Source organism: Ochlerotatus camptorhynchus, unplaced genomic scaffold (genome assembly GCF_037179485.1).
Source record: "Ochlerotatus camptorhynchus isolate MF236.1 unplaced genomic scaffold, CSIRO-AGI_Acam_v1.1 ptg000045l, whole genome shotgun sequence".
NCBI classification, from domain to species: domain Eukaryota; kingdom Metazoa; phylum Arthropoda; class Insecta; order Diptera; family Culicidae; genus Ochlerotatus; species Ochlerotatus camptorhynchus.
The window spans coordinates 123,419-150,548 of NW_027040536.1; the positions used below are offsets into that span (position 1 = coordinate 123,419).

Consider the following 27,130-nt stretch of genomic DNA (forward strand, 5'->3'; position numbering starts at 1 on the left):
TTCTCCGTACATTTAAACCAATCCCCATAAATAAAAAGCTCCAGCTCGTGTTACATCAAAATGAGCTGAAATTTTCAGAGAGTGGTTTTCTCACCCAATGGCACAAATCTAGGGGTTGGCTCGTTGAAAAAAAAAATGATAAAAATTTCCCCTGTATAAATGTGGGCTGCGCAGGGAAGACATCCGTGACTAGCACCTTCAGCCACTGATTTTGGGTTAACATTTGCGCTTCTGACACGGGCGGCCTCAACTTCCGCTTCCTCATGACGATGTCCCAAAAAAAGATTTCTCCACCTTGCCTTCCGTCTTCCACTTCAGCGCTTGCTGCATCTTCCGGTCACACAAACCGGCTTGCGCTCGATGCTCTCACCTTTCTCCAGGAGCGCCAGGATCTTGTATATGGGCGCTCGGCTGTATCCGGTCGACACAAAGTGCGCCACGATGACGGACTTCTTCGCTCCGCGGTGGAGCCGGCGGTAATTACAAACCATCGAACGTAGTTTCTTCACTGCTTTCGCCATAGCTGTCGTAAACGAACCGATAGAGCTGTCATTTTTTTTCTGTATATAGCCTTCTTATATTTATTGACGATGACGAAAATCGGTGAACTTTGTTTCTTTTTTTAATGCAAGCGTTACTGTGCACTGGCAACTCGACCAGTGAAATCCGTCAATGCACTTTTTGTGCGATTCAAAGCTCACGAACGAACGCTATCGGCCAATCAAAGTTGGCTCCTATGGCGAATAGAACGATGAACGCTTCTCTTCCACAGTAGCAACAGATTTTATAAGAAATGCTCCATTTTCAAAATAAAAGTATTTTAAGATTGCACTCAAAATTTTGAAATCATCATCACTTTCATCGTTCTTCTTATTATCCACGGAGGCCAACTTTGATTTGCCAATCGGGAAGGGAAAACGAATTTTCCCTAATATTGCTCGTTTGGTAAGGCGAGCTTCGATTGACACGAATGGAGCATTACAAGTTTTTCTTTTATAAATGATGATACCGAAGCGGTTCCTAAATTGACGCACTCAATAATGTTCGACTATTTTCAATCATTATTTTTGAAATGTTACTTCTACAAATATTAGTTCCTGTGCTCTAGGGATGATGGCGTAACAAAGTTTAAAAAGTTTGTTAAAATCGAGATGCGATAAAAATAAGACGAGTGCGTCATCATTAGGGACTCGCAAATATGGTGCTGGCACGGTATGCCCTTTTTAAATTGTTGGAGATGTTTAACGTCAAATATCAGACTTAAAGTGGACATTGTGTACGATAGATGGGGATATGATAGTAAAGAGTAAATAGTATAAGTTCCGTAATAGTACGGCAGTGTGAAAATTGTATACAGAAAGTAGTAAGCGAGGAAAGGACAATTTTGAGGATTGTACGAATCGGATAGAGCATTATTTTTAAACGTTATGCGAGAATTAGGCAATCTTTGAATATTAGACGAGCAAATAAGTATTTTTTTTTTCCGTTTCTCCCCGAAAGGGATACAAAAAAAGCCTAGGGTCCGCTACATTTTTCCTCAATTTCACAAGAAATAATTGAATCATTGCCCCATAGAAGTAACTGTATGAAGAGGATACACTCTTCCCATGGTTTCACGAAGAGTTTAAAAATGCATTTAAAATTGGCATTGGTACATTTTTCCTCAGTATTTCAGTTTGTTGTTCTCCTAAGGTTATGAAAACTTCTTTCGATGTAACTACGATTATGTTAGTTTAGTTGGAACAAACTTTTATATTTATTAAAACTTATTTTTTAACAACGGCAAGATGTGCTGATATTTATAGCAGAATCCCTGAACGTTCAAATTGATGTGGTATACTTTATGTATAAAAAACTTCTTGTACTAGACAAACATAACATAGTTAAAAACTTTGAACTTTCATCATAAGAACATATTTCATCTTCTTAAAGTACAACATTAACATTCACACATTGCACCCGTATGTCCTTTCAATATTCATGTGGTTTGGAATGATCGTTACGTATTCTAGGTCTCTCCAGTTACTTAATGTCAGTCTTTTCCACGAAACCGCACTCGTTGTACGCGCGGATGTGGTCAATGTACTTGCCCACGCACGGGAACCAATCTTTTCCGGAGTAATCGATCTCGGGCAGCTCACCACCGTAGTTCATCGGCAGTACATCCGGGCTAACGTACTGGTGGAATTTCTTCATATCGCCACCGTGGAAGAACATCTGAAAAGAAAAAAAGGAAGAACGCACACGATTAGATTAGTGAGTAATTAGTTCATCGTACTCGGTGATTGATGGGAAAATAATAACTGGAAAATAGTTTGTGATAACAGTGCACCCCCAACCAAGTGTTAGAGGGGGGATATCAGATTGATCTGCCAACGCAATTTGAAGAAGGTATTTTATGGAGCATGCCTTAAGATTGGCCAACCGTGACGAGTTGTGATTTGTAAAAGAACGTCAATCAATCAAGTTAATCCTTGCTCAGCAGTCGGTGACGTCAAACGAGTTTGATAAGTCTAGTGATGCAATCACAGAGTAGTAGTGTAGATGCGGATGTTTCCTTACAAAGAAGTACATCATACGCATACCTACAAACTCAGGATGACCTACATCTACATAGTTTTCAAGGTCAACCTTTAGGCCGAGGTACAGACTCTGTTTCCATAAGTATAACTTTCAAGGTCATGTTACCTATATCAGAGCTGTGTAAGATTTATGCAATTGATATCACACTTGAAGTGTTAGTGACTTCAATTTCCTTAGTGCGACAAGATTAACAGACAGAGGAATTAAAGATGCAATGAAAGCAGACTACACATCCAGTAATGTAAGTTTATTTGTTTGATCACTTTGAAGGAAAAAAATATATACATATAGAGGAATTGAGATTGTTGTATAATACTTTCATAGTGTACCTATTCTACCCATTGATTCTAGGCAAATTCTAATACCAATAATGTCTACTACACTCTACATATAATCACACGATAGTTCTACTCCCTAAAATCACTATGCCAAACATCCTAGCACTTCTACAAGAAGTAAATAACTAAGGCAGTACATATGTATAATTCTGATTTCTCTCCATGTCACAAAGAATCTACTTCCAATACTTTTGCAACAGGGGATCATCCACGAAACCGAACGTGTTCCAATCGTTGACGTGGTCGATGTGACGGAACACGCACGGATACCACTCGTCGCCACCGTAGTTGATTGCCGGTTGATCTCCGCCGTAGTTGGCCGGCAGCAGCTCCGGGTCGATGAACTGATGAATTTTGCGCATGTCGTTACCGTGGAAGAAGATCTGCCACACACGGGGAAAAAATTGCGTCATATTTGAAATAAGTTGCACAGTCATTTCAATTAACTTTATTCTGTACTTGCCAAAGTGGTCCAGGTTTGTGTGATTTCGAATAAATCTTTGCCGGAAGTTGTTTTTGGAAATGAATTTTGAGGTTTTAGTGTGTGAGGGAGCTGAAGGAGCAACCATGTCCATTAGGGTGGCCAAAATAACAGAGTATCTGGAAACCTAGGGCCTCACCCATCAAATGATAAGCTAAGGGTTTTGCAAAAAAAAAAAAAACATTTGTATGGCGGCAACTCTGAAAATCGTGATTTAGAGATGTACACCAATGAGCTTTTTGAAAAAAAAAATACTACTTTTGCATATTAATGTCGAAAACATATTTCTAATGCACTGTGTTCCATCCCTTTTATATTTTCAACACATTTCTTGGGGTGTTGCTATATCGACGGGTTAATGCAATAATGTCACAACTCAACATAAAAATCGTTGAAAATTTCACTTTGGTTTTGATTTTTCATGTCGATTTTATGAATGGATTTCAATGTTATGTTAATCCACCGCTAGAAGAATGTATAGCCTTTGAAAATAAAGTAAAATATAGTGACATTATATGGTTTATAGATGCTTTGAAACGAGAAAAAGGGAAAAATGTGAAATTTCAAGCAGTGACAGTATTGCTTGAACCCGACGATGTGAGAAAAAAATTCACGACTTGTTAGATGCTTAATTTTTCAATTCTCATAAATGACGATTTTTAGGAGCATAATGTCATTTAATCATCAAAAGTGAGTGTTAAAATAAGACTCATAATCGGTTTAATACAGCTAAATGATATTGAATTAGCATGCACTTTTTTATGCATTAGAAATATGTTTTCAGCAATCACTTTGAAAAATGCAGTACCTCTACTTGGCTATGCAATAAAGTTTACAAAAAATGATATGTGATTCAGCGGAATATTTCCCGACACTCTTCAAACTTATTGCCAAGGTGCTAAACGGTTCCTAAATTTCCGAGATTTGCCAAATAAAACTAAGTGTGCATGAATACAATATTTTGTGCTCGATGATGGCTACCGAGTGAGTTTTAATGAGTGCCCTTTTGACATTCTTGACGAAGTTAATTTTTATTTATTTAAATCTATGTAGGCCTTGAAATCAACATACAAAGAGCAGAGTATTACTCAGGATTTTTGTTTAGGTGGTCAAGTCTCAGTTCTGCGTCCCTCCCTCTGGTTCTTTCCCCTTTCAAAAGCCCTTATCACATTTCATAATAAAACAAATGAAAATAGATTAAAAAAAAAAACGGCAGCAAAAAAAGATAGAGATATTGCAACAAATTCTCACTTTTAGACCTGGTCTCTCTCACATGATGTGGAAGTTATTCAGCGCAGGGATGCTAGCCTAAATAACATTGCAAGCTATATAGAGGTTTTATAGCACTCTACAAGCCTAAATCATGGTTTACAGAACCCTCATAAAATCAAAATTGTTACTTGGGAGGTGTATTTGGAAGAAATCTTCAACGAGATCGACGAGATGTCTTCACACCTATTCAACGCTATTTTTGAAATTTGCGGGCGGCGCGAGGTGTCCAATATTTCAGATTAATAAAACTGAATCTTCCCAGAAGTTCAGGGTGCTTCAGGCCAGCTTCGTAAAAGCTCGGAACACTTTTTATATTATTATAATGTTGTAGAACTTCAGGGAACTTCATAGAACTTCAAAAAACATCGTAGAACTTTCGAAAACTTCGTTTACATCCATTGAACTGCATAGACATTCTGGATACTATCTAGAAGTGCTGCAAATTTTATAAAAGTTCAGCCAACTTTGTGGAAGCTCAGTGCACTTAAGAGAATTTCGTAGATTTTCAGAAAGTTTTGTGTGAGTACAGATAAATTTTAGTAACTATATCAAATATTGTTAAATATAAGTAATTTTAAGATAAATTTAGCGAATGTTTAAGGGATTCAAGAATCTATTTACGGACATTGTAGATGTTCAGAGAACATCATAGAAAATCAGGAAATTTAATAAATATATTCGGCAACCGGGAAGCTTCAGAGAATTTATAATAAAATTATCAAAATATTAAAAACTTAGTGGTATTGGATATTTTATACAAATTTAGGAAACTGCGTTGAAATTAAAAGGGCTATGTTTCATTTCACGAAACTATCAAAAAAGTTCCTTTTATAGCATTAGAGGTTGAAGATTTATGGACTTAAAATAGATCAACAATTTCGCAGAAAGTTAACGAAATTCTAGAAAGTACAGAAAACTTTAAACAAATCTAGATAGAGCTGGAATTAGGGCGTAACAGCCTTTGTAAACAATGACTTCTATCGATGATTTCTAAGAACTCAAGGCACGCCCACGCAAACAAACATAACCGTCGGGTAGGGGAAGTCTTCCCCTACCCGATGGTGTTCTTGATTTGAGTTGGCAAGCCTTAACTTTCTAAAAATCATCGATAGAAGTCATTGTTTACAAAAGCTGTTACGCCCTAATTCCAGCTCTATCTAGAAATGTAGCGAACTTTACAGGGGCCTCCCTTAGCTCAGTCGGTAAAGGCGCAGCTACAAAGCAAGACCATGCTGGAGGTGGCTGGGTTCGATTCCCGGTCCGGTCTAGGAATTTTTCGGGTTGAAAAATTTCTCGACTTCCCTGGGCATAGAGTATGATTGGACTTGCCACACAATTATAAAGGGCGAACACGAAATTATTGCGACACATTCAACAGGGCATAACTTTTTTACCATTGGGTAAAAATCAATCAAATTTTGCACACTTTCTCATTGATGTGTATTGTGTACATGCTGTTAAACTCGAAGTCATGTTTTTCGATTCAACGAAAATGGAGGTGAACCAACGCGAGTTGAGAGAACAAATTCTTTCCAAACACCTGGAATTTCCTGACCAGTCGCACCGGCAGTTGGGAAAAATGTTGAACATTCACCATTCAACCGTCTCCATAGTGTTGAAGCGGTTCCAGGAGCGGTTGACGTTGGACCACGGCAAAGGAGCTGGAATAAAACCGGGACCGGAGAACAAAAAGACGGAGGGAAAGGTCAAGCGGATGATTAAAGCAAATCCCAACGTCTCAAGCCGTGATTTGGCTAAAAAGATCGGCATGTCGCAGAGCTACGTCCAGAATGCAAAGAAGAGAGCTGGACTACATACATACAAGGTACAGAACTTCCCAAACCACGATGAGCGGCAACAATCGACGGCTAAAACTTGGGCACGGAAGCTCTACGAGAAGATGCTGACAAAATATGGCTGCTGTGTGATGGACGACGAAACGTATATAAAAGCCGATTTTAAGCAAATTCCGGGGTTGGAGTTTTTCACCGGCAAGCGCAAGTTCGATGTGGACGACAAATTTAAGAAGAAGAAAATGTCGAAGTTCGCCTCCAAATATCTCATTTGGCATGCCATCTGCTCTTGCGGACTGAGGAGTGAGCCTTTCGTGACAAAGGGCACAGTAAGTGGCGAGATCTACAAATCTGAGTGCCTCGAGAAGCGCCTTTTGCCGTTCTTGCAGCAGCACGATGAAGCTCCGCTATTTTGGCCAGATTTGGCATCATGCTACTATTCTAAAAGTGTTCTGGAGTGGTATGAGGCCAATTCTGTCCATTTTGTTCCAAAGGACATGAATCCGCCAAACTGTCCGGAGCTGCGCCCGGTGGAGCAGTACTGGGCAATAATGAAGCGGGAACTTCGGAAGAGCAAGAAGACAGTCAAAGACGAGAAGGACATGTTAAGAAAATGGAAAAAAAACTGAGAAACTGGTACCGGATGACACAGTAAAGACTTTGATGGAGGGCATCAAGCGAAAATGTGTTCAATTTTACACTCAAGGCTCCATCGATTAAATTTTCTTTTGATTTTTGAAGTAAATATATGTATAAAACTACCCTAAAATTTTGGTTTGATTCTAAACATTATAAGAAAATTGGCATGACATTTTCGGTGTCGCAATAATTTCGTGTTCGCCCTTTACCAATGCAAAAATGGTACAGGCATCGAAAGCTCTCAATTAATAACTGTGGAAGTGCATCTAGAACACTAAGTTGAGAGCACGCAATAAGCTAATATGCGATATGCAATAAGCCTGAAATGCGAAGAAGAAGAAGAACTTTACAGAAATTATGAGAACTTTGTAGAAGTCAAATGGATTACGATATGTTTTTAAAAGATCAAGGCGAGGGCCGTGCCCTCCCAGATATAAGCGCGTGATATTTAAAATTCATCGTGGTAAGTTAAATACTTTGAAGGCAGTCATAAATTGAATTTAAATACTTTAAGTGATTTTGAAAGTAATTAACAAATAATTAACGATAATTTATGTAATGAAAAATTATATAACTATATTGAAAATAATTTAATTATAAAATTTTGTGAGTTATTAAAGTATTTATTGAAATTAAGAGAGCATTTAAAGTTTTCAATGCAGTAATGGCAAAATTTTAAATATTTGGTCAGCAGGCTGTGTAGTATTGAACAAGGGCATAGTAGAAATTCAGGAGAAATTGAAGATGCTCAATGAATTTCGATGAAATTCTGGAGCTTTCGTAGAAGCTCAGTATTGTAGAAGTTCAACATACTTCTTAAAAATTAAGAATATGATTTTGCAACTTACTGGATGTATTGGGAACTTTGTTTTGATGTTAACGAAAATTCATAGAAAAGGTTAAAAACTTTTCCTGAAGTTAGGAGAAGGTCATGGATGTTTTGAGGTCTTTGTCGAATTGAGAGAACTAGAAAGAAGTTGATGCAACTTCGTAAAAGTTGAGATATTTTGGAAGAAATAAATATAACGGAATTTTGTAAACGTACAAGGACTATTTGAGCAATTTTTTCGCCACCTACTGACAAAGAGTAATGGACAATACCAGGCTTGTTAATCGATAACCGTAGATAACGCCAGCGTTAACGTTTGCAATGCAAATCCACTATTGCACCTTCTTTAAAAAAATAGCAGTTTTTTGACAGATAATTCTATTCAACAATCTCTCTCTTGGAGATGAATTTTTCTTTAAAACATGAGCAGTTTTTGACCGATCAATGTGATTGAACATTCTGAAATTGTGTATTAAGAAAAAAAATAAAATCTTTGCGGAAAATGCAACGCCGTTTGTGCCATATCTAAGATCTGTGATAGATATATATATAGGGTAGAGCGCTACTTCGTCGTAATCACCCATTTCCGTTCTATTGGTCAGAAAAGATCAATAATATCAATGATTTCACCGTGCACAAATCAATAATAGGTTTGTTCCGATGCGTTAGTTCATTAGCTACAACATAAATCCTGTTAGAGCGCATTATATGAATATTTACGCTCATTGTTCTCAAAACAAAAGAAGCGCTCCTAGCGAATCCCATTTTTCTACGTTTATCCGTAGGACGAAGAAAACCTAATGGCGTTTCAATGCGTTCGGACGGAATTGAAACTCGTAGAACGAATTTAGAATCAAGAAGCAGTGTTAGATTTTAGACAATATCTCAACAATATGTGACTCTTTATCAAATCCAACGGTACCTATGGAAAGGTGAATAAATTTGCAAGTCATCTTTGACAGAAATATTCAATTTTTTGTTTAAACTCGTTCATAAAAGAGAGGTAAAGTGCGGGTTGTGCTTAGTAGGACGGAAATTAGATCAAAAACCCTATATATAGATAGATAAATAGATAGTTACAGACCTATATGTCTGCTGGATACACTCGGAAAAGTCTTCGAGGGGATCACGGATTGTCGGAGAGGCAGTTCGGATTCCGGAAAGGGAAATCAACGGTGGATGAAATTCGGACAGTGGTCGAGAGAGCCGAGACGGCGTCCAAACAGAAGCGGATAGGAGATCGATATTGTGCCGTGATAACGATCGACGTCAAGAATGCACCAGCTGGGAGGCCGTCACCGAAGCGCTGTATATAATAAGGGTCCCTGGTACCTGTGCAGGATCCTGAGGAGTTATTTCCAGAACCGAGTTCTGGCCCCTACGAGACAAACATGGGCAGAAATCGATTAGGATCACAGAGGGAGTTCCACAAGGCTTCATCCTTGGTCAAACGCTTTGGAACGGGATGTACAACGGTTTGCTAACGCTGAAGCTGCCCAAAGGAGTTGCGATCGTTTGCTTTGCGGACGACATCGTCTTGACGGTAACAGACGAGACGCAGGAATAGGTGGAAGTGTTGCCAACCGAGGCGATCGACATGATTGGTAACTGGATGCAAGGAGCAAAGCTGCAGATAGCCCACCACAAAACTGAAATGCTATTGGTCAGTAACTGAAAAGCGGTGCAGCGTGCGGAAATCACCGTCGGGTAGCACGCCATAGCCTCGAAGCGCGTGTTGAAATACCTGGGAGTGATGATCGATAATAGGCTAAACTTCAACAGCCACGTCGAATATGCCTGTCAGAAGGCTTCGAAGGCGACGCGATAGCTAGAATCATGCCAAACAACACTGGCCTCAGCAGTAACAAGAGGCGTCTTCTGGCTAGTGTGTCGTCTTCCATACTGAAGTATGGAGGTCCAGCCTGGGTTGTAGCGCTGGAAACGAAGCAGAACCAAGAAACTAGGGGAACAGGATTTTTCAGTAATCACATCTTAGTCCTTTTTACTTTTATGCCTTGTTGATAGTGACAAGACTCGGCTTTGTCCACCGAGTATGATCTTGAAACAAGGAAAAATGAGTTAGTTAGCCTTCAGAAGTGGTTAAGACTAGGGTTCTGATGCATGGTTTGATTATGATCCAATAAATTGCAAGTGTACCAACATTATTTTCCATAACAGTCCGAGTCAGAGTCAGTATTTTACGACTTCGACTCCGACTTTTTTTGCTCAAAAATGCGTCCGACTCCGTTTCCACGAATCCATCTCCGTCTTCACAGCCCTGACATAAATCAATGGTTTCTGTGATTTTTTTGAAAGCAGATGAATCATGGCTCTGACTTAAGTCAAACAGTTCGAATAATTTTGACTACCAAGCTATCCATATCCAATATGCGCATAGGAAGCCTATGCGCGCATAGGAAACCTTTTTCGGTACTTTCCTGTCTGACTCTACACGGGAAAAAAATCTGTACCGAAGTTCGTTAATCTCAAGTCACCATTTTCGGAACAAGCCAATTGTTCGTTTACAAAAGTACTCCATGAATAAAAACCATGAAATCATGAAAATAGTTCCACAAAATAAACGTAACGCCTGCGCTAAGTTGCACCGGGCACCAGCAAAGCCAACATAGAAACGTGATCTCTGTTCTGAAAATCATGATCTTGTTCTGGTAAACGTGATTAGAGTTCATGAGTTGTGCTTAATATCGTGAACCTGTTCTCGAAAATGGAATCACGGTTCATGGACAGTAAAACGTCAACATTAAAATAATTTCCATTGTTCTGATTGAATTGTACAGTGGAAGGAAACTGAAAACGGTGGAAGACTTGGCTGGAACAACCGAACATTGCAGATTTCATTCATCCTCCAAATTGGCAGCAGGCGGTAGGTGGACACACTTTGAGTTTATCAACTCAACGGATCATGAAGGCAGCTACGACCACCTTCATCATCATCATAACAAGCAACAAGTACTGATCACATGGTCCGAACTAGTGGAAAACATACCCACCGCCTCTGGGACAATCTTCAAAGTTTTCTCCACAACTGATACCGTTTTATCGCATATCACCAGAACGATCACTGGTTCACCCTTTCCTTCGAGGATTTCGGCCAGCTTGATGAACTCCACCACAATTCTGACGATACGGCTTCACTGAATGCACTAATAAACAACACACTACGATTCTGAGTCAATTAATCTCAGTCGCTGAGTTGGTATGATTGGCCGTGTAGGGATAAGTTTGGCAACAACCTGTAAATGACAGCTGTAGCTTTGCAAGAGATCCTAGCTCACGATTGCAGGAGCGAAAATCACAATTATGGGTTCAGGGTATCAGGAAAACCTCTAAAGTCTGCCGGAAAATTGACTAAAATTTTACTCAGTCTAGAACTAGTACCAATAGACTGAGTGAATCCAATCTTGACTTTTCTCATTCATCAAAGTAGTTTTAAATTAAGCCATCCACAGCTATTCCGAAGAACATGTGTATATATTTTCAAAAATACGGAACATTATTTTTGATTATCAAATAATGTCAGGACCACCATGTAGACCACAAGAAGGTGATTTTTATTAAAAAAAATTACTGAAGGCACCAATTAACTAAAATTTAAATTAAAAGTACTAGCATATTGTGTTTAGAATTGTTGTTAGGGTGGTCTTTTGAAAACCGTCTGTTGCTTACAACTTGTTTCATTTACAATTTCTATTGAAATTTATCTTCAAAAAATTATTTAAACTTAGCAAGACACACGGTTTGTTTTAGAGAGCATGTTTGTATCTCTTTGTTGAAGACGGTATTCGAAATATTCATTTTTGATACGAATACTGAACTGAACAGCATCTTAATCAGCAATTAAATGCTGGAATTAAAATAATATTTTTAATCCTTCAATCTTCCTTCATTATACTAACTTTATGGGTAATCGGTGGCAGGCATGGTAAATAATTAACATTCATTTACATTCATTTCGTTCATTCATTGGAATGAAATGGAAGCATTCATATAAAAATCTGTCACTCATTTACTTTAATTAAATGAAATTTTAAACCTCCGAACACGATGCATCTTGTAAAATAAGTAGTGGCACACTTGCAACGTTTAAAAAATCATAGCTCAGCCATTTATTGATGAATTTCAAATCTATTAGTGCCATTTGAAACTGTATACTTGAAAGATTCATTGGTTATTAATAGATTAAGAATCTATTAACAAATTGCTGAGCAATGATTTTTCAAAGATTGCAAATTTGCTGTTGCACATTTTGCGGGAGGCATCGTGTTCGGAGTTTTAAAAACTATATTCCCTACGTGAACCACCGATCAGGCATGGCAAAGCATTACATTCATTTACATTCATTGGCCTCTAACTTTTTCCATCAACAGAATTCCGTTAAATCATGTATGAAATTTTTGTAGGTTGTGATATTAACTACAACTTTTGTCGATAACTCAAATCTGTACCTTTTATGCATGACGAACTAGAGCGGACAGAACTTGTTACTATTTTTCAGTGAATGTAATTTACATTCACTGAAAATCATAGATAAGTTCTGTTCGCCCCTGTTCATCATACAGATGTACAGATTTGAGTTGTTGAAAAAAGTTGTAGTTAATATTAAAACCTACAAAAATTTCATACATCATTTCATGGTATTTTGTTGATGAAAAAAGTTAGAGGCCAATGAATGTAAATGAATGTAATGCTTTGCCATGCCTGATCGGTGGTTCACGTAGGGAATATAGTTTTTAAAACTCCGAACACGATGCCTCCCACAAAATGTGCAACAGCAAATTTGCAATGTTTGAAAAACCATTGCTCAACAATTTATTAATAGATTCTTAATCTATTAACAACCGATGAATCTTTCAAGTATACAGTTTCAAATGGCACTAATAGATTTGAAATTCATCAATAAATGGCTGAGCTATGATTTTTTAAACGTTGCAAGTGTGCCACTACTTATTTTACAAGATGCATCGTGTGCGGAGTGTTAAAATTTCATTTAATTAAAGTAAATGAGTGATATATTTTTAAGTGAATGTTTCCATTTCAGGCGAAAATGTTCCAAAAGGTCATCAACATCGTACGAGTGATTATATTATTTATAAACATCACCGTATGATTGGTACATCATTCAATCTCGCGATGTGCCATAAAAACAAAAATGTGTGCGTTGTTCCTATCAGCATTACGTAACATCAACACAGCTCATCCTATCAATGCATTGTCTCAATGTACGCCACGACACTCATTCTTGGACCTGGAACTCACACAGTTCGTCAAATCGAAGGAGGCGGAATGTCAACCTATAAGGAGATTATAGGTAGGCACCATTGAAGTTCACGCTGATAACGTTATCTCAGTATCGAACCAACCTCAAACATGAGACAATTGTCGCCAGCTCGAACTTTGATCGCTTCTTGAATTATTTACGTGTCGACATACCACGGTCAACCCCCACACAATTGATAACATGTACCGTTCGGTGGTGCGCCGTTGAAACTTACTCGCTTGTTGAGCTTCTCCTTGATGAACGGTGTGAACAGAGCCCAGACCATCTTGAAGATGAACGGTTGCTTGATGATGTGGACCGCCTTCAACCGCAGCGGTAAAGCCTCCTGGATGAACGTCAGCAGCAGCTTGGAGAAGGATGGCGAGAGAGCTCGGACTTGCTTGAGTGAGAGACCGTCAAAGTCCATGATGACGACGGCGCCGTTGATCTGGGTGGCCGGTTCCAGCTGGGCAATCAGGTGGATGAGATAGAACAGGCGGAACAGCTGCTCGGAGCTGACCTGCTTCGGGTCCCACAGGGCACCGCAGTTGACCAGCAGCACGCGGCGTCCCTTCTGGTCACGGTTCGCCAGCACATTGACAACGTTGTGCTCGGTGAAGGCGCGTCTTTCGTCCTCCGGCATCAGGTTGTGCAGCAGGTTGTGGTAGTTCTTCTTGAACTCGGCAATGCGACGCATCTGGCAGAAGAAATGAAGATTGTTGATGGAAAAGGGAATTATTAAATGTTAACTAATAATTTTCGAACGGTTTGGGAGATTCTTAAAGGAAAAGGGATATTTCGTCAGCTTTATCAACATTCTCAATTTATAGGTTCATTCTACAGCCTAAACACTTAAGGCCCAAGCGCAATGACGGCGGAAGCGGAACGGCAACAACAGCGGAAAAGCCCGATCTGAGTAAGCCTAGTTGTTGGATTGAAAACTAGTTAGATCCAAATCGACTTCGGTTAGGCATCTTGATGTCATTAGTGACAACTGTCAAACTTTTCGTTTCCGTTCCGCTTCCGCCCACATTGCGTTTGGGCCTATAGAATTAATTAATTGTACACGAGACGTGAAGGGTGGAACGGTCAAAAATTAGTCGACTCAGATATGGCGATTGATTTTTAATCGTGCATTTAAAAAAGCGTACGGAATGTTGTCTCTATTTTGTTTTTGCCATTTTCAATTCAGTTGTCAAAATGGCGTCGAAGCAAGAGGAACATCGTATTAAAATAAGCGAAATCCAATTATTCCCACGCAGATTGATTGCGTCAGAAATTTGATTGCACATTTCAAGCAGCTCCCAGGTCAAGAGTTTACACGGCTACCGGAAAAAGAAAGGTTCGAGATTAGTTTAAGCAGAAAAAGTTGTCAAAGTTCCCGAAAAACTACTTGGTTTGGCAGGTGTTTGCATCTGTGGGCTGAAAAGCAAAAACTGGCATTGTCAACCAAGATATTTATGTAAAGGAATGTTTGCAAAACACCTGTTGCCTTTTTTGAAGAAACACAAGTTATTCCGTGCTGTTTTGGCTGGAGCTAAGTTTCGGTCACTACGGGAAAACGGCTCAGGAACGGCCAACAACGTGCAAGTTTAACTCAAGGACAAAAACCCTCAAAACTTGCCGGAACTGCACCCAATTGACCAGTATTGGGCAATCGTTAAGCGGAACCTCAAGAAAACTCTGAATACAGTTGAAGCTGAGAAACAGTTCAAAGTAAATTGACGTTCAGCATCAAATAAGGTTGATACAACAGCGGTACGAAATCTCATGGAAGGTGTTAAACGTAAAGCCCGACAACTCGCATTTGGAAAATCGGAAGTCTAATCATATAATTTTGCTGTATTTTGAAGTCATTGAACTTCGAAAAGAAATAATGTTTGATCATTTATACAATAACATAATCAGTGTGCACTTAATCATGATTGACCAATTTTTGGACAAATATTGGACGTAAATAAACATTTCATGTAATATTAAGTGTTCTCAAACCGAAACACTAGACGAAGAGAACGTTTGATTGAATTGATTTTCTCGTATCTTTCAACTGATTGTTATGTCAAAAGGTCCACTTACATGTGTCGGTATCAGGGAACCAAAATTTACATAACTTTTTTTTTGAAGTGCGTAAACTTTCGACGTATCATGTAACCAAATGCCATGGTATATAATTAATTCTGACATTTTACTTTTGAATTGTAGTAGAGCAATTCTCACTACAAGCAGTTCACTTTTCACGAGGTTCTCAAAATTTTTGACGTAGGACTACGTCTGTGATTTCTATATGGGGTACATTTTGTGATTTCCCTAACACAGCTTTCAAAGTAGAATTCCATCCGGTCTCACCAAATGGTGTTAATTCAATCACCACGTGGTGAGTGGTGGTTTTCTCCAGTACACAACGAAAAGCTCCCCGCAAGCAGCTAGCTATCAAGGCTGCCTCCAACCGCTGATCGGATTCAATTCCAATTACCATGTGTGGTGGTGTCCGGTCAGCAACAGCAGCAAGGCTTTCGTCGCGTGGATTTTAACATTGTTCTCCTGTACACAACGAAAGGCTGCCTGCAAGAAGCGAGGTGCAGCCCACATGAGCATCCATAGAAAGAGGAAGAAGCCGCACTGCTATTGATCGGAATCAGTAGCTCTTCGTGAGTCGCGTGGGCCATCTATGCCAAGCGGGTCACCCTCATTCCAAACAACATACAGCTCACCAGCCTCATCTGTGTTTAACACTCTTATAGTTTAGCATTACTCAACCATCACGACAAAACCAAGGTGGTTTTTCAGGACCACCATAAATTTTGTAAAAGAGTATTTTTTGGACATTTGTCAAGGTCATCAATCGGATGCCAGTTCCCATATCAAGATAGAGCTGGAATTAGGGCGCAACAGCTTTTGTTCACAATCACCATCAGGTAGGGTAAGACTTCCCCTACCCGACGGTAATGTTGGTTTGCGTGGGCGTGCCTTGAATTCCTAAAAATCACCGAGAGAAGTTATTGTTAAAAAAAAAGCTGTTACGACGAATTCCAGCTCTATCAAAATATGCTTAAATCTAACATACCATGTACTTTAAGGCAACATGCGGGGTGCAATTTCAAAAACCAAAGTCGGTCGCGCCCAAAAAGTGGTCTGATTTTGATCCAGAGATGATGGATTTTAATTCTTAATACGCCAATAGAAAATTTTTCCACGAATCTGTTTAAATTAAGACTATATTTTTTTCAAAATGTCAATATTCAAAATTGCACGAATGTGCAACTGTTGCTATGCTAATTAAAATTAGCACCGATTGCCTGCGAAAACCGATTTCCCTAACACAGTAACACAGATTTCAAAGTTGAATTCCATCCGGTCTCACCAAATGGTGATTATTCAATCACCGCTTGGTGAGTGGTGGTGTTCTCCAGTACACAACAAAAGGCTGCCTGCTAGCAGCGAGCTGTAGCCCACATGAGCATTTATAGAAAAATGAAGAAGCCGCACCGCTATTGATAGGAATCAGTAGCTCTTTGTGAGTCGCTGTGGGCCATCTATGTCAAGCGCGTCATACTAAAAAGTATAAACAGAGAGAACTCCGCTGAAATTCCTATTCCTACACAAAACAGAAGCTCCTGCTACAGTAAACAAATAATATTTATTATATAAGACCACGTAGTCTAACGTCACCATTGCGCACAACCCCTTAGGGCTGTCCCTTGTAGTTTTTTTTAACTCGTAGTTAACAGTAGTTCTAGCTATGAGCTACAAAAATGGTTGGTTAAGGTCAAATTGATGGACCCCTCGGTAATTGACACCTCAAAAAATTTTCAATGGTGCTTAATTTTTGAGTAATCTTGATTCAGTCAAATCATTATATCTTTAAAAAATCTCAATAATACCGCTAATGTTTACAAACTGTTTAAAAGGGGAAAGTTAGGGCTTTCATTTGCCATGTACAAAAAATATGAAGGCTATATTGTATACCCAACAAACATTGAATGTTGATTAAGAGCTTATTCAGGCAAAAATAAGCTCCTTCAGCTAAAAAATAGCTTATTCAGCTGTTGATCAACTCAAATTGTTTGTTGGGTATGATCGCCATATTGAAATTATTCTTAAAAATGTGTTCTCATGACCTCCTTAAATCTTCGACCAGCTGCATATCCTTTAAATACCTACTCTCTAATCAAAATTCCGTCTTGGAAGGATGTCTGAAAGAAGTAAGTTGAATGTTTGGACGATGTAATGTTTGTCAGCCAAATTTCACAACAGTCCATGCAGATCATGATGATTGTGGTGGATGATTTCGATGTATTTGTAAAAACTATTTCCGTAATCATCTACAAAGTTTTAAAAATTTCTCCGATCTTATTAGGATCCAGAATTGTTTATTCGATCTCAGAACATCCATTACCTACTCCCAACATCCGAAAACAATCTGAACATTTTCTAGGAATTGCCCTGAACATTTTGGCGAAATGAAGCTCTCAAAGTTACACAGTTCCCCAAACTGATACGAAATTTCTTGAGCTTCTACGAAATTTCCTGAACATCTACACATTTTGCCGGACTTCTACAAATTTTGTCAAACTTCTAGAAAGTTTGCCGAAATTTTTTGAAGATTCCACAGCAACGACTAAGCTATTGACAATAACGACAGGCAATGTAAGACAAACAAGCAATGACTATGTAAAACTACTAATTAACTATGTACAATGCAGATTTTTCTTTGAAAACGCCACGACGCATGGCCGAAACGTCGGACAGATTACATCGTAGCCGTTAGAGTATTTAAAGATCGAGAAAGACGTTAAACAAAGCAAGTTTTTTGCTCTTTTACAAAATTCTTTGTAGTAAACTTTTACAAAGTTCATTTTCTGCAAAGTTTCAAAGTTTCCTGAACTTCTATGGAATTCCATAAACTCATAAAAACCATTAACGAAGTACCCTGTAATTGAGAGAAGGTCCAGGAGCAGTTTTATGAAGTTTCCTGAAATGAAACAAGGTTCCCTAAATTTCAACAAAGTCCCCCAAACAAACGTTCCGACTTCAATGAAGTTTTCCTGAATCTCAAATATGAAATTCTCTGAAGCTATGTGAATTCCTCCAAATGTCTCTTAAATTTACTGGATTGCTACGCTGTTCCCTGAACATCGAAAAATTTGCTGAAATTTTACGACGTTCTATGGAATTAAAGAAACGATTCCAGAACATTATTATTATTATCTCTATTTAGGAGATTTTCAGCCGCAGGCTGGTTCATCTCCGCTTCCAGAACATCAACGAAGTTCTCCGAGTTTCTACAAGATTCTCGAAATTTCTTTAAAATTCGCTAAATTTCTATAAATGTTGCTGAAGTTCAACAAACTTCTCTGCACTTCTACGAAGTTCACTGAAGTTGTACAAAGTTCGCTGAGGATTCTCAGAGTTAACTGAGCTTCTATTTGCTGCATTTCCAAAAATAAAATCCATAATTTCAATGTAGTTCCCTAAACTTGCACGAAGTTGTCTACATTCTACGAAGAATCATAAAGATCTATGAAATTCCTTGAAGATCTATAACAGTCCTAGAACTTTAACGAAGTTTCACGAACATCTAATCAAATGATTGGCTCTTGTCTTCTAAGAAGTTCCCTGATTTGACGTTATGTTATGTCTGTCAGCCAAATTTCACAATAGTCCATGCAGATTATGATGATTGTGGTGGTTGATTTCTGATGTATTTGTAAAAACTATTTTACCGTGCTATGATGGTTACATAGATAACATACTAACGGGTAAGGTAATGCATACCTGTGAACGTATGAAATGGTTAGAAAATAACAGCGACGGAGAGCTATGCAAGCCACGATAGAAGTCAGTGACATATAGAAGTTCCTTCCGGAAGGAGTAAGAATTTTACAAGATTCAGCTAGCTTTAGAATCTAATGAAGGACTCTAAATACTGCAAATACTGAGTCTTTTCATTAGTCGAGACTAGCATCATACCGTACTTCCAACCGTCTTAACGATGCGTTTCAATGGTTTTTCGATCAATTATGAATGATGGACATCTCACGACGCTCAACCTGATTTTCATCTATGTACCATCTAGATACGCGTTTATAAAATTTGATCAAAATTTTCACGGTTTGTTTCACTGCTAGATCGGATTTTTCACGAGTGCTTCTTGTACAACAATTATATTCAAAAAATGATGTCAGTGTGCAATACTTACGATAAATCAGAATAAATGACAAACGAAAGGAAGAGATATATTTCATAAGATGTGAAAGTTCTGGATTTAAATTCTGCTAAAGATATTCCAAGAAATATTTAAAGGGGAGTCTCAAATTAAAATTCCCGGGATACACGCGATCCCGGGATGTATACATTTATTTCCTGGGATTCGGGAAACCCGGGAAATGTCAAAATCCTGGAATTTTGACGTAGGATTATGTCTTTCGGCAACATATTGGGGGTGCAATTTAAAAAAAAAACCAAAATCAACCGCGGGACGAAAATAGGTCAGGTTTTGACCACATATACCACTGTCAATAGCAGATGAATGTTAATTCTAAACAAGCCAAAGAATTGGGAATTTATCTACCAATCTGCTAAATTGAACACTTTATTAATTTTCAATAGGTCACTATTGAGAAATACACAAATGTCCAACTGTTGCAATGGTGATCAAAATTATAACCTATTACCTGCAAACAGCGCATTCCCTAACACAGATTTAAAAATCGAATTCTATCCTGTCTCACTGAACGGTGCTCATTCAATCACCGTGTGTGGTGGTGTCCGGTCGTCAACGTCAGCAGCAGCAGCAGTGATTAGCGTGTGGCGTACCCCACGATAGGCAGCCTGCAAGCAGTGAGCTGCAGAGCCCACATGAACACCCATAGAAGGAGGAAGAAGCCGCTGGATCGAAATCAGTTTCCTCGTGAGAAGCTGTGGGTCATCAATGCCTAGCGCCGTCAACCTTGCTCCAAACAATTAACAGATCGCCAGCCTCATCCGTGTTGAACACCTTAATAGCTCAGCATTACTCAACCATCACGACTAAACGGTCCTTTTCAGGACCAGCATAAAATTGTTAAAGAGTATTATTTGGACATTTGTCGAGGTCATCAGTTCCCGCAACCAGCTAGCTATCAAGGCTCAACCTGTCTATATAAGGTGTGGAATTGTAGGCCTGATTGTATTGGTGAGATTAATCATATCGTCCGGCCATTTTCCAGAGACGGAGCTGTTCCGCTGGTAGGAAGTTATAAAAATCCACATATAGAATTTGAAAGAAGTGGAAATAATTCGCTTTAGGTGCATATTCAGTTAAAAAGTGAACGACAAGTTAAATTTATTAGTCAGGGACAATCATTAGTTTTCCCGGAAAATACTGTTTAATATAAATGATTTTTCTTCATACAGTTTTACCTGCTTTACTACCAATCCTCAGAAAGCCACAAAATAATCAAATTTGTGAGTAAATTAGCTCTCACGAGCTCAATCACTCAATTGCCATATTTTTATGAAACCCAATTTGTGATTTCCTTTCATAGATTACAAAATAGAGTAGGGTAGAGAACTACTTCGGTCTAATAGCCGATTTTGGGCCTATCGAGCAGAAAACTTCAAATAAATCCATGATTTCAGAGTTAACAAGTCAATTAGGCGTTTTGTACGATAATTTAGTTAATAAGCTACCGATAATAAGGTCAATGCAAACGCGTGATATGAAGGTTTGCACCCATAATTCCCACAAATAAAAGAAGTTCTCCGACCGAATCGTTTTTTTTTTTCTTTATCAGATAGGCCGAAGTGAATTCATTGGCGTTTCAATGCGTAAGGCCGAGTTTAGAATCCATAGGCCGAGTTAGGCGTCAATAAGCAGTGTTAAGTGGGCCCTACACGGTTGCTTTTATTGACAATAATCGTATTGTCAATACATTCTATATTGACGTCAATACATCGAGATTGACAATATTTCTGAATTCACATCATTAATATTATTGTCAATACTTGTAAGTTTTGACAATATTTCTTACCGTGTGGGGTTTGCTTTAGACTTATAACAATATCTAAACAATTTGTTTCTCTATATCAAATTTTAGGGTACGTACATAAACGTAAATAAATTTGGAAGCCATCAGTAATAATAAAATTCCGTTGGGTGCTAAACTGCGCTAGATTAAGAAAGACTAAGTGCGGGTTGTGCTTAATAAGCCGGAAATAAGGTAGTGAACCCTATCTGACAGTACAAAACATGTCTGGTACCACATTTAGATTAACATTCTAAGTCCCTCCTTTTTTACATATGCTCAAACGCTACTTTCTGCCCCGCCCCATTCATACAATTCGGAAGGAAATCCTGAGAGGGGTGAGCTATTTTGAGTGCAGAATGTGTAAAGAAGGAGGGACTTCAGCTGTTAATCTAAATGCATATATAGAGGTACCAGACATGTTTTGCACTGCACTGTCCTCTGTGAACAGTTATTAGAAAACAAATTATGTGTAGTTTCCGATCGATGCCACCGCCAACAACAGCAGTGACATCTGATGGAACATGAAAGCAGAAGCAGAATCTGCTATTTATCAATTTTATTCAGTTGAACGCGTCATTGGGACGGTACTAATGAATATTTTTGGTTGCTTTTGAAAATTTAGTTGATTGCTGACTTTTCTGTTTTCTGTTTTCAAGTAAGGAGTTATCATAAAGAAACAATTTGCTAGCTGGTATTACCCGGCGACTTTATAAATAAATACAATCAAACAAAATCATCATGCAGAACGAGGATTTGTTTCACTTCATATTTCACAAAATTGCTTTCGAGTGTTATAAAATCGTCTCCCGCAAAGTTTACATTTTGACATAGGATTACGTCTCTTGGCAACATATTGGGGATGCAATTAAAAAAAAACAAAATCGACCGTGTTACCAAAAGTGGTCAGGTGTTGACCACTTATAACTCTGTCAATAGCGGATGGATTTTAATTCTAAACAAGCCAATTGATTGGTAATTTTTCTTCAAAGCTGCTAAATTCAATACTTCATCAATTTTCATTTAGGTTACTATTGAAAATTACACAAATGTCCAATTGTGGAAATGGTTATCAAAATTATCACCGATTGCCTGCAAAAAGTGGTTTCCCTAACATAGTCGCCAAATATTGATACCGAGCACGTAATCCTACGTCAAATCTACGGTCGAGTCTTGGATACAATCTCTTGCTTTTTCATCCCGAAACATCCCAGGTTGGAAGCTCTAGTTAAGGTGATTCCTTGTAGAGTCCACAAATGGCCGCCACGTAGGCTATACATGCACTTCCACTTCGAATTTTAAATTACACAAAGTAACAGTTTCAATGTGGTACGTTTCGGGGAAGCTGTTATTTGTACACTTAAGTTTCGAAATGGTCACGAGCAGGCATGGAAAATCATTTACATTCATTTAATGCATTCATTTACATTTATTTGCCTCTAACTTTTCTCATCAACAGCATTCCGCAAAATGATTAAAAGAGCTTTTGTAGTTTTTGTTATTAACTACAACTTTTGCCCATAACTCAAATCTGTATCTCTTATGCATCAAGAACTATAGCGGGCAGAACTTATTACTGTTTTTCAGTGAATGTAAAATACATTCACTGAAAAACATAAGTGGCTTCTGTTCGCTCTGGTTCGTCATGAAGAAGAGATACGGATTTGAGTTGTTGACAAAAGTTGTAGCTAATAACAAAACCTACAAAAACTTCATACATCAATTTGTGGAATTCTGTTGATGAAAAAAGTTAGGGACAAATGAATGTAAATGAATGCACGAAATGAATGCAAATGATTTACCATGCCTGGTCACGAGAATAAGGATCTCACAACGAAACACCTGAAGTGCCATTACTCGGTTTATGAAAAGAAAAGTAGAACGGAAGGAAAAGGAGAAGAACATAGGGAAAGGGATCATATATCTGGATCAACAATAGAAAAGGGCCTATCAGCATTTGTAAACAAACCTTTCCAAAGCCCTTTACTCACAAAGCGAAGGCCACCCACGCAAACCAACACCATCATCGGATAGGGGAAACTTCCACCTACACGATGATAGTGTTGAATTGTGTAAGCAGCCTTCGATTTGTGAGGAATGTACTCTATAAACATAAACAATATTTTCGATTTAAAATATACAACATCAAAACTCATAACAAGGGTGGTCACTACCCGTGTCTTACTGTTACTCTTACTATTAGTAATACAAAGGCATACAAAGTAACCAGGAATAAACTGTGTTCCTTTGATTACTGAAAAATCCTGTTCCCCTAGTTTGTAGTAGTCAGGACTGGAATTCGGTGGTAGATTTTATACCATTAACGCTCCACCAAAAGGAGATCTACCAGATCAATATGGTTAAGATAATCAGCTTAGTGATTTAATGAGAAGCTTAAAATTGTTAGCTACTATCCAGCACTCGTTGCATATTGTTCTAAGAAACTGTTACCGAAATCCGTAAACAGGATTTCAAGTTTTCGTCTAACAAAGATGATGCGGATGCGAAGACTTTTTCAAAGCTCGTTGCGGGCCTCGGCCGTACGTTGGGCACGCCTGACTCAGGGAATGTTGTGGAGAATCCCTAACGAATAGTAGTAATAATAGATATGGTCTGAATTCTAAAGTGGTTGTTACTCAGCACTTTTTAGGAGAATTCCACGGTTGTGAAGAGAATTGCAGTGAAATTTCAACTGAGTTTTGAGAAAAATTTCATTTGAGTTTTCATCGGAATCGTGAAAAGAATTTCAACGGAATCTCGTGTATAACTCCACGGACCCGGATCAGAGACGGAAGCATTTGTGATAGGATCAGAATCCTCAGTTACAGCATGGTGACTCCACAGCCTTGAATAATTCTAACAAAATGTTGGACTGAATCCAAATGGAATTCTGAAAATAATTCTGATAATTCCCAAGAAATTCTGATGAGTAATGGATGAGGAGGCTTGGAATATATCTTCCAATGTACAGGGTTGTAGAAAATCGTCCATACAATGTTCAGGAAATTTATTGAACAAATACATATGGTTAAAACACATACGCTCTTTTGAAAAAGTCTTAGAGTCTTGAGTCAAAAAGGTCTCTTGACTTGTGGAAAAGATCATGATCTTCCATACCGAAGACATGTTGAAAGTTTCATCCAAATCGGAAAGGGTCGAGTTGAGCTCCTTTGCAAGCTTACGAAATATCTGGATACGGAAAATAATGCATCTAAATGCACAATAAGTAGGCTGCGTTTGTCATTTTCAGTGTTTTTTTTTCTCTAGAGCAACAGTACCGTAAACCGGGGCAAATTGATCACTGTTTTACTTAAATATCGAAATATTGTCCAAGATCCCTTTAATGCAAAGGAGTAAAACATATCGCAATATATTTCTACAAAAAGGATATTGATCAACTAATGGTTGACAATTTCTATAAACATTCTCAAAAATTTCCAGAAATTCTTGAATTTCTAAAAAAAAAATATCATGATGTTTTAAATAATTTGAATTCTATGACAATAAGTTAAGTAAAAATCGCTTTAAAGCTAATAAAAATAGTCGTTAAAAACCTTTGTAATTTAACCTCGAGAAGACCGCGAGTAATCGGTTCAAATCCTTTAATTTTAGATTTAAAATATCAATAATGTATAACGCAAATGGTAGCTTGGCTCTGTAAAGTTTATTCGATTTAGCCTGTCAAATAAAGTAATTTACATAAAAAACCTATGATTGCTTGTTTGCATGGTGATAATGTTAATATTGATCGCCAGATAAATAAAATATAAGTTTATGCAGTAAAATATACATGATTGATGAAAAATCCTATCAAGATTTCTCATGATATCTATTACCGAAAATTGTCAACGGTGCAGCTGAAAACGCACGACATTTTGATCAACTTCATCCCGGTGATCAATTTGCCCCCGGATTACGGTACCTAATCTCTGACAGTTTCCATTACTTTGTATTCAGTATTATAATTTATTTCTTTGAGAATGTTGTGAGGTTCCCTATATTTCAACTTGATACAATAAAAACAAGAAGTTCAAAGAATAAATATGATAGTATATTATTGATCAAATCCACCATGTATTACGGTACGTACGGTCTAACAGCTGAAATTAAAGTTGAAGCACATTTTGATTCATCATTTCATAAACTCATCAAAAATTACCCCTTATTACTATGCTTTTACATAAATCACACTTATTTTTACGTTATCGGTCATACAATCTGTATAGTTGGCATTATACGTCCCTAGCAGCACACTTGTCATTTAACAGTTAAGGTTACTTGTATACACCTTATTTCAGTCACAATCAAGTTGAAGCAACCTATTTTGATAGATGTGTGTTGCTTGGGGTATAGCCAGAATGAATATAACAATTGTATATAGGGGGCTCTCATATGTGTCTGCCACCTGCGGGCCACCGCCAACTTGGAAACCCTGTCATTTGACCACCTTAGCCCTACAATTGCAATGATGTACAATGTGAAAAATTGTCCTTTGGTGCTGTCTACCTCAATATGTACATCGTTTCTTATGTGGCTCTAACGCCTTAGGGAAAACATATCTGATTGTGCTGAATTTCTGCGCACTAACAGATAAGAAACTTTGCGACTTAAAATAATTTGCTTTGTCTATTTGCAATCAACTTCGTCCCATTCAATTACGTAGATATGATTAGTGGATTGTAAACATGTTTACTTAGACAGTCAAATTTTCAATTTCCTACGCTTGCTTTTTGTAACGACTCAACTACATTTTTGACCATTACTGTAGCAGAGCAATACAATATATTAATATTACATAACGACGCTCATTTCCCTGCTTCATCAAACCTAAACAAACGTTGCAGTAGCAGGAAAATCCGTGCCTCCCCATGACAACACAACGAATCAGCAGTGCGAGTGCTACGATTCAAAATAGCACGCGAAGGGTTGACTGTCGCACGGGTAACGTCACAATGGCTGACACGCTCGCTTGATGCTAAAGTCCGTCTCGGCCAATAATGCTAATAAACAAACAAAAAAAAAACAACACCAATTCTCTTGGAGACAACGAAGGCATTTCGTGTGCATGCTGATTGTGTTATTAAATCATTATCAGAGAATTGCATTTAGGCAGCAGCAAAAACACAAGTGGTTGGCCGTTGATTTATTTTTTCCTTTGTCCATAGAGACGCAGGACCTGGAGCTTCCGAAGCGTACGCAGCTTGCTGCGATAATGACTCAAGGTCTCGTTTGACCAGTGGAAAAGAAATTCACGTAGCAATTAATTTTTGTTTGCTATCAATAGCGGATAAGAGTAGGCTTTGATAAGTTTGGGCTGATAACTTTGAAACGCATGGCATCACCTTGAAGGAAGATTAGCACGGCAGGGGTGTAGGTACTTGGGTTTGAATATCTACCATATGGAATCTGATTGATGGGTGATGGGCTCTAAATCAATCACTTACCATTTTAAGCGCACTCTCCGGGTAAAAGTGGCAAGGACGCAGGAAAATCAGCAGAAATTCATCGTCGTCTTTGTAGTGCAAATCGGTGGCTTCCTTCAGCAGACTGCGTAGCTCCTTAATCGATGCTTCGCGAAGTTCCGGAGTCTCCCGAAGTTCCATCCGAGCTATCTCCAGCAGCTCCGGAGAGGCCGGACCGGTTTCGATATCAAACTCGTGAGGCATGACTAAGGAATAACGTGTAGGATGAGTTTTCTTCGATAATATACTCGTTCGAGCACAACTCACTTTCCAGCTGATGATAGGTTACTTTGAACACTTTGAAACTAACTCAAGATGACCAACTAAGCCTAGGTTGCTTCTGCTGCTCTCACTCAGTGGAGATCCGTTCGGAGGAACGTTCGATTAGCTACTGATGCACGAGGCTTTACCGCTAATCACTTACAAACCAAAGACACTCAGTAAAGTTC

At 38.3% G+C, this 27,130-nt stretch overlaps 1 protein-coding gene across 1 annotated transcript; it reads right to left on the minus strand.

The window, feature by feature from the left end:
* Positions 1-1,969: 1,969 nt before the first annotated feature.
* Positions 1,970-27,120, minus strand: LOC135714935 (retinaldehyde-binding protein 1-like). Its single transcript, XM_065238335.1, has 4 exons — positions 26,949-27,120; positions 26,664-26,887; positions 13,449-13,910; positions 1,970-2,217 (listed from the first exon to the last, which is right to left on the minus strand). The coding sequence occupies exons 2-4, from the start codon at positions 26,883-26,885 to the stop codon at positions 2,023-2,025; spliced, it is 879 nt and encodes a 292-aa protein (XP_065094407.1). The 5' UTR covers positions 26,886-26,887; positions 26,949-27,120; the 3' UTR covers positions 1,970-2,022.
* Between the last annotated feature and the right edge of the window lie 10 nt (positions 27,121-27,130).

Bases quoted from the DNA above. Each gene is read 5' to 3' on its own strand.
- LOC135714935 (XM_065238335.1), bottom strand. From the start codon at position 26,885: ATGCCTCACGAGTTTGATATCGAAACCGGTCCGGCCTCTCCGGAGCTG. The intron at 13,911-26,663 runs GTAAGTGATTGA...TTCTTCTGCCAG, and splicing joins CGGAGAGTGCGCTTAAAATG to ATGCGTCGCATTGCCGAGTT. The intron at 2,218-13,448 runs GTAAGTTTCAAC...TTTTCTTTTCAG, and splicing joins AGGAGAAGCTCAACAAGCGA to ATGTTCTTCCACGGTGGCGA.